Source organism: Artibeus jamaicensis, unplaced genomic scaffold (assembly GCF_021234435.1).
Source record: "Artibeus jamaicensis isolate MK-2021 breed Jamaican fruit bat unplaced genomic scaffold, CSHL_Jam_final contig_233, whole genome shotgun sequence".
In the NCBI taxonomy this organism is placed as follows: Eukaryota; Metazoa; Chordata; class Mammalia; order Chiroptera; family Phyllostomidae; genus Artibeus; species Artibeus jamaicensis.
Window position 1 is genome coordinate 61318827 of NW_026521486.1, and position 16679 is coordinate 61335505.

General features: G+C 43.0%; 1 protein-coding gene across 3 annotated transcripts in view; it reads left to right on the plus strand.

Annotated features, from left to right (window-relative positions):
• Positions 1-5383: 5383 nt before the first annotated feature.
• MSRB3 (methionine sulfoxide reductase B3) overlaps positions 5384-16679 on the plus strand; it is a 167351-nt gene continuing 156055 nt past the window's right edge. The window contains exon 1 of one of the 3 annotated variants that reach the window (XM_053662048.1): positions 5384-5609. In XM_053662048.1, the coding sequence (XP_053518023.1) occupies positions 5384-5609 (226 nt within the window). The remainder of the gene's footprint in view (positions 5610-16679) is intronic. The other 2 variants (XM_053662049.1, XM_037136028.2) reach the window with 2 other exon arrangements.

Below are 16679 nucleotides of genomic sequence, written 5' to 3' on the forward strand. Positions count from 1 at the left end.
GGGCCTATTTTGAGTCAGGGTCAGATAGCTAAAGGGCCATAAAACTTTGAGGAACAAACTTCTTGCTTGGACCCTTATTTAAATGAGAGCATTCTAAACAAAGCAGGTTTCACAGGATTTTACATACTCTTTCTTAGGCCCGATCATCCTAGGGAACCCGCTCTTTCCAGCACTGAGCAGCACCCACCACCAGCATCGTTTCAGGTTTAAAGCATTGCCTCAGGCTTAAATCAGGTAGGCAAAGTAAGGCAGCCAAGAGATTAGGAGACACTGCACACAGAATGAGGACTCAGGCTATGTCAAAGCCAAGGGGTGAGGGTCCATCTCCCCTTTTCTGTAGCCCCCAAGTCCTCCCCTGGGGGCCCCGTGATTGTGCCTGTCTAAGGCCATCCTTCCCTTGAGGAATCTTACCCGTCACTGGCTAACCAATCAAGCACTGGGGGCCAGGCAGGGTGAAGAAAAAGGAGCAGAAGTGGCACCCCTGCCAGGGAGATAAGCTTTGTCTCCTTAGTGGCTTACGGTCCAAATGTCACTCACTCAGCCTTAGCCCTGGGGGGGGGGGGGTGGTTACAGCTTCTGAAACCAGGCAGGGCGGTTGCCAAGAGTAGGTACCTTTATTTTTCCACTTTATAGAGAAGAAAGAATAGCAAGACTTAGAGTAGTTAAGTAACTTGTCCATTGTCCCAGCTTTAATGGTAGAGGCTGTGCTTGTACCTAGATCTGTCTGACGCCAAAGCCCAAGTCACTGACCACTGAGTGGAGCTGTATCTACTTTGAGATCTGGCTCTTAAGGTAGCTTGCAGAGTGAAAACTAGGCAGAAGTTAGTACTGAGAACTGTGTGAGCAGGCACCATTTGGGAGAGCAACATACTATTTCCCAGCAAGCCCAGCCCAGCCAAGCCAGGATTTCTGTACTGGTGGATCAGATTGTAACCACGTTGGATAAATAACACATGAAGGAGCTGGTCTGCAGTTACAGAAAAGTTGTGTGAAAAATACACACCTTTAAACACTGGACACACACACACACCATTGGGGTGAGACAGTCTCTACGAAAGCGCTGAGGGACAGACAGAGGGAAAGAGTGGCGTCAAGTCTCCCATCAGTCTCCTGATGTGACTTAGAAAGTTCATTTTTGCACCTTCTCCTCGTCCTACTCTGTGTTTTGTAGTTGATTATTACAAACACTACTTTATGTGATGCAATCTTGCCAAAAGCTAAATGGCTTTGCTAGAGAGGATTATTTAATTCTTTTTAATATTGAAAACCTTGTTAAATATTCATTGCTTGTTGTAGCATATCCGCAGGCCAAGCTGGCGGCATCAGGCAGCACATCAGTCATGGGAATACGTACTTCAAATCTTTCCATAATTAATCAACAAGGGGAATGGCTTCAACTGTGTAAAAAATTTTTTTCACAAAATGTCATTTGAGATGCAGGCAAACCATTTTACCATTGTGGTAAAGCCTTGATTTAAATGGTTTGCTCACTTTAGTTCAGTCTTCTTTGAGTAGGGGGTCCCAGTTGATATAATGGTGCAGTCCTTGTCATTTTCGTGCATTCGGTACCTGGGGGCTTAAACGGTGTCATGGATCAGAATCTGAGGGCAGTTGTCAGGCATCTCCCTTAGCCAGTCAGCATTGACTTGTGTCCCTGGTGATGCTGAGAAAATAGCTCTTCTCAGCTCTGTTCCCACCGCAGCACACTGAGGCACGGGACACACTTCCTTCAGTTCAGACCAGTGCTCTCAGCAGGAGGCAGGAGCGACAGCATCCTACTTCCTAGCACAGGGAAACAGGATGTGGGGAGTTGGGTTGAAAAACTTTCTTCTGGAGCGCCTGTTACATCTTCCTAAGAGAGAATTTTCTTACTCTCCAATTGATCATTTTGGGTTTAGGAAATGGCACTTGATAAACAATCATTGAATTTAAGTACTAACTTGAGAGCTTCTCACTATGATTGGACTTTTGAATAGTATCTAATCCTAATGTGTCCACGTCCCTGTTTGCAGTTGTTGTCATCCAATCAAGATATTCCTTGAGGGCTGCGGAGTGGGAATTATCCCAAAGCTTTGTGTAGCGGCCAAGGGGATGTTATTAAAGAGCTGAGAATAGTATGTCAGAGAGTTTACAGCTTGCATGCCTGTTGTGCTTACAGATTCCATTTGAAAAAGGCTGCCCCTAAAAAGTTAGAACCACATTTGTTTTTTGTTTTTGTTTGTTTTAGCATAGGTGACCACATCATGTAGCATGAGCTGAAGAAGTAGGAGAGGACCCCTGGCTTGGAGGTAGCCAATCTATAGGCTCAGTGGCTTATGAGATAGTCTCGTGCAAGAACTTTCTAAGGGACAGTGGTGATAGAATCAAATATTTCCCCTGGGGCTACAGAGAAAGAAACGGCAGCTGGTGGTGGCAGCGGAACTGGGAAAAGCTGTGGCTGTGCAGCCTGAATTACGGCTGCGTTCAGAGACATTTTGTGAGGAGCTGCGGCAGCAGTGTGCTGGGGCCGTGTCCTGGAGGCCCAGAAGCTGGTTGTGGGCACCTCTTAAGAGACTCGGATTGGTGGGAGTGTTGACACCACATGCATCAGTTCTTGTTGCAATTCAGGTCTCCCTCCTCCAATGTACTTGTTAACATTTTACCGGCACGTCACTAGGATGGGGGAGGGATAGTGGATGGAAAACAGAGAAAGAAGTTACATCCACTGGGTCCTTTGTCTTAAAAACAATGTTTAAGGTAATGTGTTAACATGATTGTTACTAAGATTATAATAAAGGACATTAGAGAAAACATTGTGAAATATATGATTTAAATAGCAGTAAATTAAAAAAAAAAAACTCGCGGGAATGTCGTCAGAGGGTAGGTAGAACTTTTCCTGTTCCTGGTACCTATCAAAGGCACAGGCCCCAACCGCCCAGCCCACAGAAGATGACTTGACAAGCCGGTTAGGTCTCTGCTCTTATTTCCACATGTATTCTTTACCCCTATTGCTTGAGGTAACCTGAGTGCACACCGGTTACTTAAAACCACAAGAGCCCAGTGAACACAGCTTTCGAATGCCACTTTTGCTTTAATTGTAGAGAAAATGGGGCAGATTAGTATGGTAAAAGAATAAAAATATGGGCCCTAGCTGGTGTAGCTCAGTGGATTGAGTGCAGGCTGCGAACCAAAGGGTCACCAGTTTGATTCCCAGTCAGGGCACATTCCTGGGTTGCAGGCCAGGTCCCCAGTATGGGGCACGTGAGAGGCAACCATACATCGATATTTCTCTCCTTCTCTAAAAATGAATAAATATCTCTTTAAAAAAACATTACCAAAAAAACTTAGTATGGGTTTTGGGATAAGGTTGAATTTCAACGCTACCTCACCCCTTCCTGATAGTCTAATGTACTTATCTCCTTGGTCTCCTTACCAGTAAATTAGGGATAAAAAAAACGAGCTCACAGATAGCTGTAAAGATTAAATAAGATGTCACGTGTTCAACACCTAGCACAGAACCTGGCACTTATTATGCACCCAGTAACATGAGTTTATTTTTCTCCTCTCTTTAACACACTTATTTAAGCCTTTAGAACAGCTGCTGTTATTGCTGTCACGTTTGCAGAATCGATCCAATAAATGAACACTCCAATTGTATTAACATGAGTTAGGCGATGATGATATTGCGTTCTTTATAATTTCACACTTGTGTACCTAAAGTCAACTGAAGTATTTTAAATATAGTCATAATTGTTATGGTCCTTTGAAATAAGCTTTTCTCTACACTTAGGGAGTTCCTGTATGCCAATCTACAAATGACTTTGCTCATTTTACTTTTGTTTTTAAACAAAACAAAACATTTAAAATAAATGTTTAGACTATGGCCAAAGAACTATGCCAGGTGTTGTGAGGAAAGAAAAAAAAACAGGTGCTTATATAATTAATGTTTAAATGCACAAAAAAGAAGAAAAGGAGGTCATTGTCAAGAGTTTCCTAAGTATTCCTTTCCACTACCCAGCTTCTAGGTACCTAAATTGAATAATAGTGCTGTATGTCTTTTAAATCTCTTATTTACCCTGTCAGTTTATTTACTGTTAGTTTACTTGGGTCATCTCTCCTTAGTCCCCCCATTACTGTTAGTACATTAAGTGTGAACTCTGTTCCTTTGCCAGGGATGTGGCATTTCTCAGTATCAGATGATTTACAGGGAGCCACTTGCACATGGACTGGTTTTTGGCATATGGGCCTTAATATTTTGCCAAAACTGAAAGTGTTTTGAAATAAAGTTTCTGATTTTCAAATACAAATGGCATTTTCAAACAGTGTGATATACAAATTACCATACTTCAGTTCATGTTCGAATAATCCACACTCTAAATATGTTTGACATTTACCCCTTTAAGTATTTTGCATCAATAAATCATTCCTGTAAGCATCTTAAAGTGTTTACAAGTAATTACATAACATCCTATATCCCCAAGGCCTGTCCCATTAGTGTGAGTAAAAATAAATAAAATAACGAAGACATAATTACGTTGCCTTGCTAAGGGTCATTTGGATTTGAATCCTGGAGGAGTTACCGGTGAGTGTCAAAGGCGAGCTGGGGAACTACTGACTTAGGCCTGTAATCACACATCTGGGACTGACATTTTGATCATCAGTGGTAGTGCCTTTTGAATAGATTTCAACATCGCCCTTAAGACAAGCTACAATAAATACAGAACTAGTGTAAGGAGCATGAAAAGAGGTTGGAGGCAGAAGGAATGACAGGTCTAAACGGCGGCATTTAGGTAGTGTGAAAAACTATTGTCACCCAGCCCACCTTTGACTCCATATGTGGTGTTCAAATATGTCTGGGAAGAGCCCCTTTGTATATTGGCTAAGAACACACAAACACACACCGCTCACGCCTGGTGTAGAGGGTCCCTTCGCCTGGAATGCAGAGGCGTGGTTTTATGTATTGTAAGGTCTGCTTGTTGAGTACAGGATGGCTCGCCTGAGTGTGTGCATAACTGGAAGTGGGGCTCCAGTCTCACCCGTCCGCACTTGGAAGTATTTGATCTTTTTATCCCCTCACTATCAAACCTCGCAACTGATTAGGGGCAGCGCGAGAGTCTCCTCAAACCCCTTAAACGTCTTCCCACGGGTCCCTGGCTCGCCGTCCGCCCTCCTGATGGTGGCTTCTCTCTTTCCTAACCCTTCAGGGGTCTCAGGTGGGACCCGTGGGTGGGATGCTCGGCTCTGCTCTTGGGCCCCAAGGTTGGAGAGGCAGGCCCCTGGCACAGGGCGGCCGGCGGCCTTGGGGCGGCTACAGAGGAGGAGGAGGGAGCTGGCGGCCGCCGAGGCCGGGCAGCGGGCCCCGTCGCGCCGGGCGCGCTCCGCCGTCCTCCCTCGCTCCTCTCCTATGCTCATATTTGGACTCGGCTGCCCGTGCCCAGGAATTTCCCGTCATGCCTCCCGCCGCCCCGTCCGTCGCCCAGAGCCGGGGCGGGAGGAAGGGAGGTTCGGACAGAGGCGGCGGCGGCTCCCTGGTCCTTCCATGAGCCGGCGGCGGACCCTCCCGCGCCCCCTCTCGCTCTGCCTCTGCGTCTGCCTGGCCGCGGCCGCCGCGCGAGGAGCCGCGCAGTCGGGTAAGTTCGGGCTCCCAGTCTGCCGCCCCTCACCCCTCCCACCCGACCCTGCCAAGTTGAAGTGGGACCGCGCCCCGGCTCCCGGGCGAGCGCCGGCGGCGCCCCCTCCGCCCCCTGTGGGGACACCCCCATCCCGAGACGAGGAGGGGCGAGGAAAGGGAGCGCCCCGCGCGGGCGGCGAGGGGCGGCTGGAACGAGGTCAGGGCTGGCTTCGCCCCCGCCGACGGGAGGCGCCTGGCCGCCTGGCTGACACCTTATCCCGTCTCCGGAGCGAACCTGAGCCCGCAGAGGCTCTCACCCGGCGCGGGGCCCCGAGAGAGGGGCCGGGTGGGGCACCCCGCGGGAGGCAGGGGAGGGGACGCCCCCTGCGGCTCGGGAGGGCTCCGGGGCTCCGGGCGGGGCCCCTGGAGCCTCCCGCTCCGCGCTCCGTGCGGGTCTGCTCCGCCGAGGTGGCCACTCAGATAACGGGCCCGGCCGCGTGGGAACGTGCCAGCCAGGCCCGCCCCTCCCGCCGCGCGTCCCGGAGGGCGGAGGGGCGCCCGCGGCGCCGGGGGCCCGGGACCCGAGAGCGGAGCCGAGGAGGGGCGCACCCAACGGCGCACCCACCGCCTGCGCGCCGCCGCTGCCGCGCCGCCGGCTCAGGGCCGGCTGGTATTTAATAGGCCAGGACCGAACAAAACCCGGAGTTTGCCAGGTACTAGTTTTGATTTGCTTTTAAGCCGAGAAAAAGCATCCAAATCTGTTTTTAAGTTTCACACTGCACTATTTCAACGCAAACTGTATGAACGAAAGGTGGCATTACATTATTTGCTTTACGACTATAGGCTATCGAGTAGGACAACTTCGAATTCTTGGATTGGTTTTTAAGGATAGTTTTCTTTAAATCATGTGAAAAGTATCAGTGAGGAATTTTTAAGTATATGACTATTATAAAAATTTATTATTTGAAAGTACAAATATTTAGAATTGGAGGTAAATATAAAATTGCATGAACTTTTATATTTGTGATTAGTATCTAAGTAGTCATTAAATCTTCTCAGTTCTTAATTGTAGTTACAGAAATGATAATTCCTTAGAATTGAGATTTCTTCGGAAATCTTGCTTTTGTTTTTGTTAGCAATACATTAAATTGTTGAAAATAAGGTATGGCTAACAAATAGAACTCATAAATTAGTTGAAAGTTAAGTCTCTTAAGCTTAGATTATATTCAGTGCTCTCTGGCTATCTCTTCATAATATTTCCATTTGCAGCATTGTTGGCAAAATAGATTTTAAAAGTTAGTCTTTTCTATAGAAAGTCTCCAGGATTTAGGTAACCTAACATTGTCAATTCAGATTAATAGGTTTAAAAATATTTAATTTTTATTAAATGTGTAGTTTATAAACATTAATTCAAGTGATGCTATTAATTTCATATTTGTTTCTGGCTAATATTGTTTTCCCAAAAGATCTACTTTTTATGAATTCTTACTTTAAGAGTAACTTTAATAGCACCTCTTGGGAAAACCTCTTGGGAAACACAACAAGTTCTAACTTTATCAATGGTCTTCTAAGAAATACAGTGCTGCGCATAAACAGTGGATTGTACAGGGAATAGATTTATGTCTTTTTTTCCCCTTAGCGATGGGCTGACTTACCAAATGCTATAGCAAAGCAGCCCTTAAAGACCAAAACCCAGGATACTGTGGCCCCTTGTCGGCAATTTTGAACACCAAGTTTATATTTAGATCATTTAAACATTTATTCTTTTAATTTTAGTCCCAGCTGACATAGAAGTCTAATTTCTGATGACTTTTATTAGGGCCTTATGTGATAGTCTGGATTTTTTTTTATAGCAAAATGAATGTATCTTGGCCATTCAGAATTTTGTCACAGTGTCTAAACTGCCTGTCCATGGATTACAAGTATACATCATCCTAAACCTAACATCATTTATGTTTTGAATCAACACCCATTTTTTTGGATTAATTTTTTTTAAATCCTCACCTGAGGATATGTTTATTGAGTTAAGAGAGAAAGAGGAAGGGGTGGAGGGAGAGAGAGAAACATTGACGAGAGAGAGAAACATCGATCAGTTGCCTCCCACACATGCCAGAATTGGGGACAGAAACCTCAATGTAGGTATGTACCCTGACTGGGAATCGAACCCCCAACCTTTTGTTGTATGGGATGAAGCTCCAGCTAACTGAACCATCAGGCAAGTGCCTTTTTTTTTTTTTTTTGGTTTTTAAAAGTGCTTGTTCTAATATCTTAACTAAAATGTTAACCTATTAGTTTAGAAATCTTTACTGTTTTGTTAAAGTCAAGTAACACAATATCAAAAAAATCCCAACAGTAGTTTTTACAGATTTTTCCTAATACATTTATCCTTTTTTGAATTAAAAATAAAGTTTCAGTCATTAAAGAGCAGCTTTAGGAAATAAAATTGAAATAAAGAACCAGATACTTTTTGTTTCTATCATAATTTGATCACAGTCCTTTTGGTTTTATCTCACCTGTGTTACTCATTATAGTTAGGGATTTGGTCGATACATTTGGTTCTGATGTTTAACTTTCTTTTCTGTAAAATGACGAAGTTGGACATAGTCCCCAAGTCCCTTCTAACTCCAGGATCCTACAGTACTGTTTTTGTTTATATACAGTCCTGCAGAGCCACCCACCACATTGATTCAAACTTCTGATTGTCAACTTTGACTTGTTATACATGTTAAACTCGTCTACCTATAGTCAGATCTGACGGGTGTGGATCCAACATTAGGCAGCCTGAATCTGCCTCAGGAATGTCTTGATGCCTGGCACATGTACTCACCTGGACACAGTTCCATAATATCAGGCTTCTGTAAATTTCTTCTCCTTCCCTGATACCAGAAAGTGCTGGTTAGGTCATAGGGTAAATGCCTAACTGCTCTCTAGGGACAGTTAAGTCCAGGCCCCAAAATGGCTTGGTATTCAGTTTTGGAATTTTGGTCTGGTTTAGGGATGCCACTGAAGAGAATCCAAACCTTTTTGTGGTTGGGAGGACTGTGGCTACTCATTTGTGGGCATTCCAGACAAAATGCCCTGTGTGGGTTTTCACTGAATTGGAGCTACCCATCTGGTTTATCCAGAATTAGATTTGCTTTCATTGGGAGGGTCATCGAATAACTGTTTATTTGATTGGCCAGTTGTTAGTCAGCATCTCTGATTACTAACCAGCTAGCTCAAGGTTTTTCCTTGAATATTCCTTTGTTTTCTCCTTCCTAGTCATGATAGGTTTTCCTTTTAAAATGCTTAGCAAAATCTTGGATCTCTGTTCACATATTTGACTCTACAGCATACCAAGTTGTATTTTTGGCTTTTAAAGATACGCAAATAAAGAAAAAGGAAAGAACACTGGTACCTCGGTACTCGTTAATTCGTTCCAGAACTCGTACTGAGTAACAAAACCAATGGATATCAAATGATGAAACGTTTTCTCTTGTGGAACAGCATTATGACTCATACAAGTTCTAGCAGGTGTGGCGAGTCCCGACCAAGCACCAAGTGCTGAAACATGTTTTTTCCCACTGAAATGCGAGGAGTATAGGGTTTGATGAGTTCTGAAGCTGATGAATACTGAGGTTTGCCTGTATAGGAGAGGTAGACCACTAATGAATTGACCAGTTGATTTTGTAGAAGATTTTGGCTATCCCCTCATTTAAGCTTCTACTGCAAGTAACAGAAATGAACTTGAATTAGTTTTAGGAAAAAGAAAGGAATTTGATGGAAGCCAAATGCCGACAGACCTTATTAGGAACCAGGGACTGGAAAACCTGCAGCTTCCCCAGTGTCTAGTCTTGGCCTTTCTTTGCTTCATTGTTCTCTATTTGCTGGCCGTTTTATTTCTGTTGCTTTTATTCATGGCTGAATGTGGCTTCTCAGGGGCTCCTGAATATTTACAGAGAAGCTTAATCATTTAAGCCTCGATCCTAAACTGAGAGAAGGAATCTGATAGACACGGTTTGGATCAAATGGCTGATCCAGATTTTTCCTAAAGTCTCTTCTAATTCTAGTGTTCTTTATAGAATGTAGTGCAGCCATTTACATAGTTTGATTTTACATTATTGCCTCTTTTACTATGGAGTTATTAGTTCTTAAAATACGTTTTTTCTCTTGATCGCATTATGAGTGTAGAAGAGTGTGGCATCTTCAGTGGGGTCCTGGGACGTTAGATCACTTCATACTGCTACACCAGTGCAGAAGAGAGAGCCTGTGGGGAATTAAGCTCGAGGTCCAAGCGAGTTTTGAAAATCCTGTTTAATAACAGCTAATTTGTCCCGCAGATAATCATCTGCATATTTTCAGAAATTTGCTGATTTTAAGTGTTAAGCTCAAACAGCTCTTACAAGTAAAGTTCATTAGATCTGGTCAAGATGGTGGCATAGGTAAACATGGTACTCACCTTCTCCCACAACCACATCAAAATTGCCACTAAACTACAGAATAGGCATCATTCAAAATCACCTGAAATCTGAGAGAATGGAAGTCCTAAAACTAGGGACTTAAAAAAGAAGCCACATTGAGACTGGTAGGAGGGGCGGAGATGGGAATAGGCTGTCCTGGATCCAAGCGTGGTGGATAAAGATTGAAGGGATATCTTGGCTGTGAGGGTTCCCCGCTGAGGAGCCAGGGGTACTGATCCCACACCAGGTCCCACAGCCCAGGATTCCAGTGCCAGAAGGAGAAGTCCACATAACCTCTGGCTGTAAAAACCAGTGGGGATTGTTCCTGAGAGAGACAGGGGGCTTCCGGAGTCCCAGGAAGGGACTCTTAAAGGACCCATGCACGTATTTGAACTCACTTCCTTTGAGCTCCAGCACTGGGACAGCAGCTTGAAAGGCACCAGGGGCATGTAGGGAGGAACTGAAGTGTCTGGCATCAGGGTGAGGGTTGGGGGGTACAGCTTTCTTCCAGACAGCTGACAGAGGCCATTGTTCCTTTGCTGAACCCTCCCCCCACAGAGCCATGGGCACCGTACTGCGTCTCCATCAACCCGGCTGTCACTGTTTGCCCTGCCGTAGTGATTTCCTCAGACCCCACCCCACCCACCTTGAAGGTCCACCCAAACTGTTTCCAATGGCTTTACCAAATGAATGGCTTGTCTAGGCTCATGCTTCAGACTGTCCTAAAACTCTCTCAAACAAGAAGCATCTAGCCTCTGTCTGCCCCATATCTCTTACTAAGTGGCCCTAGTCTCGGCACTTGCGCAGCTGGCTTAGTTTCACAGCTTGGCCTCTCCTGGGCACCTTCAAGCCTGGCACCAGTAGTAGGTATCCACAGATCACTTTGTAGCTCATGCCAGGTGGCCTTGGGCACAACGCAGTTGGTGGCTGACCTTGGCCTGCACCTCCTGGGAGGCCTCAGAGCCATTGCACCTGGTGGACAGCTAAGACTACATTGAAGCACCACCCAGTCACCTTCACACTCAACAGGCTGACTCAGCAGGCACCAGAGCCCTGCCAAAGTAAGTCTTGTTCTGTAGAATGTGCCTCTGCACAGCTGATCCTCTGTGGTGGTTGAAGCCAGTCCTTATAGTCGATTAGCCTGGGGGAAATTTTTCCCATTGATGTGCCAACAGCAGTCAAGGCTCAGCTACAACAGGAGGGTGTACACATTCCACATGGAAGAGAGGGAGGCACACCTGGAGCACCAGCTTGGGTGAACATGGAGTATGCACCCTGGACCTGCCAGAATACCTGGCATACCTTGATAGAATTAGGCCATTCTATCAAGCCTGGGAGATGTAAGAGCTCTATCTAATACATAGAGACAAACACAGGGAGGCTGCCAGAATGAGGATACAAAGAACATTTCCTAAATGGAAGAACAAAACAAAAACTCCAGAAAAAGAACTGAACAAAATGTAGACAAGCATTCTGTTAGATTGAGTTCAAAACACTACTTATAAGGATGCTCAACGACCTCAGTGATAACTTTAATAACATAAAAAAGGATGTGGCAACCATAAAAAAGAACCAGTCAGAAATGGAGGACACACTAACTGAAGTGAAGACTAATTTACAGGGAATCAACAGTAGAATAGATGAAGCTGAGAATCAGATCAGCAATTGGGAATATAAGGAAGCAAAAAACACCCAATCAAACAGCAAAACGAAAAAAAGAAGATAGTGCAAGGAGCCTCTGGGACAACCTCAGGTGTACCAACATTCGCACCATGGCAGTGCCAGAAGAAGAGAGAGAGCAAGACATTGAAAACCTGTTTGAAAAATAATGACAGAAAACTTCCCTAACCTGGTGAAGGAAATAGACATACAAGTCCATGAAGCACAGAGGGTCCCAAACAAGATGAACCCAAAGAGGCCCACACCAAGACACTTTATAATTAAAATGTTAAAGGCAAAGAGAGAATCTTAAAAGCAGCAAGGGAACAATCAGTTATCTACAAGAAAGCTACCATAACACTGTCAGCTGATTTATCAACAGAAACTTTTCAGACCAGAAGGGATTGGCAAGAAATATTCAAAGTGATGAAAAACAAGGACCCACAACCAAGGTTACTCTGCCCAACAAAGTTATCATTTAGAATCAAAGGACATATAAAGACCTTCCCAGACAAGAAAAAGTTAAAGGAGCCCTGGCCTGTGCACCTCAGTTGTTGATGTGTCATCCTGTACACTACAAGGTTAGGGGTTTGATTCCCAGTCAGGCACTTACCTAGGTTGCTAGTTTGATCCCTGGTCAGGGTGTGTATAGGAGGTAAACAATCAATATTTCTCTCTTACTTAGATGTTTCTCCCCCCCCAACATCAATAAACATTTAAAAAATTAAAAAAGAAAAAGCTAAAGGAGCTCATCACTACCAAACCAGTGTTACATGAAATGTTAAAAAAGATTATCTTTAAGAAGAAGAAAGAAAAATTAAAAATAGAATAAAATGGCAAGAAATACATATATACCAGCAATTGAATCTAAAGAACAAAATAAATGAAAAAGCAGAACAGATTCTCATAGATACATAGAATTTTTTTTCAGAGAACATTTGGATGGTTGCCAGATGGGAGGAGTTTGGAGAGGATGGGTGGAAAAGGTTGAGAGATTAAAATGGATAGTTACAGAATAGTAATAGGAATGGTAATTACAGCATTGGGAATATAGTCAATATCATTCCAATAACTGTGGTGTCAGATGGGCATGAGCTACATCAGGATGATCACTTAGTAAGTTCATAATGCCTAATCACTGCAGTGTACACCTGAAATTAATATAATGTTGTTTGCCAACTGTAATTGAACAGTTAAAGAGGGCTGGGGGGAGATAGAAGAGGGTATGGGGGATAAATGTGATGGAAAGAGTCTTGATGGGTTGGTGAACACAATAGAATATTCAGATGAAGTAATATAGAAGTGTACACCTGAAATCTATATAATTTTATTAACTGATGTCACCCCAATAAATTCAATTAAAAAAAGAAAAAATGGCTTTTAAAAATGTAAATTCATTAAAAGTATATGTGATAATTAGAGACATTCAAAATAGTAGTAGTTTAGGGACCAAGATGACATTATTTATTTTCCTGTTTCACACGTCCAGCATTTTCTGCCTGTATCTTTCCTTCACCCTATTTCTGGTGGTTGGAATAATTTTCTCTCATAACCTATTGAAGTCCTTAAGGCCTCCATCATATGGCATTTTGTGAAGCTTTCTTTATCTCTTCGTTTCCTTGTGCTTCTGAGACATTTTGTGCCTCGGCTGGAGCACTGTTTTACTGTCTTGCATCGTGCGGCCCATGCATGTTCATCTTCTTCACTAGACTGTAAGTCCTATTAGAACAATGAATCATCTAGAATTCTAGCAGGCTGTTAGGACCCATTGTGCCCGGTAGAACGACTTCAGCTTTTCAAGTGTTCTGAAGTTTCTATGACATCCTACTTGGTCGCCACCTTCTTGCTTTGACATTGGAGCTTAGTTGCACTACTCTTCCTTCTCAGTGCTTGTCTGTTTCCTAGATTTTACAGGCTTTTCTGTGCATATTCCAATTTCCTGTGTGAGGACAGCATAAAATGATAGCATATTTTTTTCTGTAAATTGGGATGATATGGGGAAGAGGAGTATAGCAAACTCATGTGGGAGAAATCAACTTTTGTTGAGCATCCAGTGTTTACGAGGACCATATAGAAGGGTAGGTAAAAAAGAAAAATTGGAGCATATATAAAGGGGAATAGTGAGAAGATGAAGTTTAAAGATGGAAAATTAGGTTTGGCCTAGACCATACAAAACTTCTAATGCTTGCCTAGGAAATTTGGACTGGGTTAGTGCACTATGAGATTAAATTTTGGGGTCCTTGCAATGTCATTATCAGAATTGAATTACAGCATACATTATCTAATAATTCAGAGGATGGATTGAATTGGGAGAGAACCACTGGACTACTAAGAGAACCACTAAGCCCTACTAAGAAGGGCTCTAAGAGTTTTTCAGAGAATGAAAACCTGAACTAGATTAGTGGACACAGGATTGGAGAAATGTTGCTAAGGTTGGTTGGACAGAAATAAACAGTTAATTGGATATGGAGAAAGAGAGAGATTAATAGAAGATGATGTTGATGCTATTGAGAGAATGCAGGGTTGTTGGTAGGGGTTAAGAAATAAGTGTTTAGATCTATTGCATTTGCGTTGCTGGTAGAGTGTTTGTATGCAGATATATAGTAAAATCAGAAATGTGAGATTAACTTGGAAGATCAGGGCTGGAGATAAACATGTGTAGGGAAGGTTAAAAATAAAGGGAAGAAGAAAACATTTGTTGATTGGAGTAAGAGGAAGGGCCTAGAAAGTGCATCAGAAAGAAGAAACAGTTTGATCTGGCTTTCAAAAATGCCCATCAGTGTATAGCATTCTGTCTGTGACCTTTTCTTGTTGAGGGGACATAATATTTACTCATTTCAGTACATGTGGAACATTGAACAAAGAATACTCTAGCCAAAATGGCCTTTGTAAAGTGCAAAATTGTTGCTGCTACTTCTGTGCTAAACCTCCTTCAAGGCTTCTTATCTTTCCTAAGATAAAGGATTAACTTCTTAAGTGTTTTCATCATCGTCAAGCCTCTCACCCTCAGTGCTCTAGGATTCCTAGTAGGTGTTCAGTTGGCCTTGAACATACACCTTCTGCTCAGTGTCCTCCCCATTCCTCCCTTCAGTTTCCCCAAGAATGTGAAGTGGATGTTATTCCCAACAGGTGGCCTACTCCTTAACGTTTTGTTTTTCTGTCCGGGGCCAGGGGTGGGGGAGCAGGAAGGGTGCTCTGTATGGGCGTTTTCATTGCCATGGTCAGGTCCTTTTCCTCTTATCTCTTCAAGTATTACCTGCAGTCTTCCACTTGAGTTGACCACCCTGGTCACCTGTATCCAGCCCCCTGACACTTGGCAGTGGATAGCCTGGAATAGCACTGTTACCTGGCATTTTTGTAATTGGGTTATCCAGCTGTGTGCTGATTTGAAAACAGTGGGACGGTTTCTTGATACCTGACTTTCTGAAGGAGAATGGAGTGGGTTTAAGTCATTGAGAGGGCTTCATGTCCACAGACTGTGGAGGTTTTTGAAACATGGAGCTGAAATAGAGAAAGGATGCTGGTATAGGAAGTGTGTCCTCAGGGCCTGGCTTCCTGACCAGCTGATAAATCCCAATTCTCTGTTTCTAAAAACAATACATTGTTGATAAATTTGTCCCAAGTGGCATAATTTATATTTAATATACAGGATTAAGAGTAATTTCTTACTCAAGTTAATAAGAGTGATTCCCCATACACTACTTGTGCTTTGTTAGCTGTGAACAGAGAAAATACATAATAGCAAAAAGGCACTATCACATTTGAAATGTGTTTTTTAAAATATAAAAAGTATTTTCACATGTTTGAAAAGTATGTATTTGTGAAAATTGTGACTTACAGAGTTTACAAACAGTACTCGGTTCTGCTCCTAATTTCCAGATGCTTATTGTGGTCTTACTTCTGTTCAAAAATTTGAGCCATAACTGAAGTTTTAGAGGGACAGGAAAGCTCTGTCTCAACATCCTCTTAACAAAATTGCTTGTTTTATGCCAGGCAGTGCACTTTATGCTAAGACTGGGCTATCAAACTGTGTCAGAGATTAGTATATGAATACTTTACAAAATTATGTTTTCAGGTATATGAGCATCACTCTTAGGGCTATCATGCTGCTTTTAAGATGAAATGTAGTAGACAATTTGCATATCAGCACATATCTACTGAATCCTCAATTGGGCCCTGGCAAAACTGCCTTTTGTTACTGTAAACTATACAATGAATCTTTATGGATTCTTGAGTCCACTCGAGATACCATATTTTATTTAAAGGCAAAAATCCCCCACAAACAAACAGAAAAAGTCAAAACAAACAAAAACCCCCAACCAATCCTTTAGGAAATATGTTAAACTTAGTGCAAACTTGAAAATAAGCCTGTGCTACATGTTAGAGTATTTAAAAAATATCAGGGAAGACCTTATAAAAACCAGAGAGCCCTGAATTTTATAGTGGTTTTTTTTTTCATTTCTCTTGTTTCTATATCATGTTTGGTTGTCAGTCTGGGCATGGTTGGGGTTTGGAGAGATCTATAGTGACTACTACAGATGGATACTTATCTTATTATAGATTAGTGGTGTGTAATGAAGGAAGGGTTGACCGTGTATTTCTATATGCTGTCTAAGAGATTAGGTAGACAGGACAGTGGTCTGGGGGGTACACCGCTGATCTTGGAGTTCTGTTCTCATAACAACTGAGAACAAAAAAGAAAAAGTACAGGCACTGTATAGTTTTTGTCCCTGCTTTCTTGGTGTGTGAATATGCCTTCTAGACAGACCATGTAGGGGGCTGGGGAGAGGATAGGTTGAAAGCATAAGGTGTTTACTTCTGTGCAGAGCTATTTGAAAATTGGCATATTTGTGAGAATGTTGGCATTCTTGCATATATGTTCATGTTGCAAGGTTGTCAGTTTAGCGTGATGAAAAGAACATTGTTGAAAGACTGGGTTTTCCTAGTTTTGGTCGTGCCTAAGGCATTTCAGCTCCTTTTACCTCTGTTTT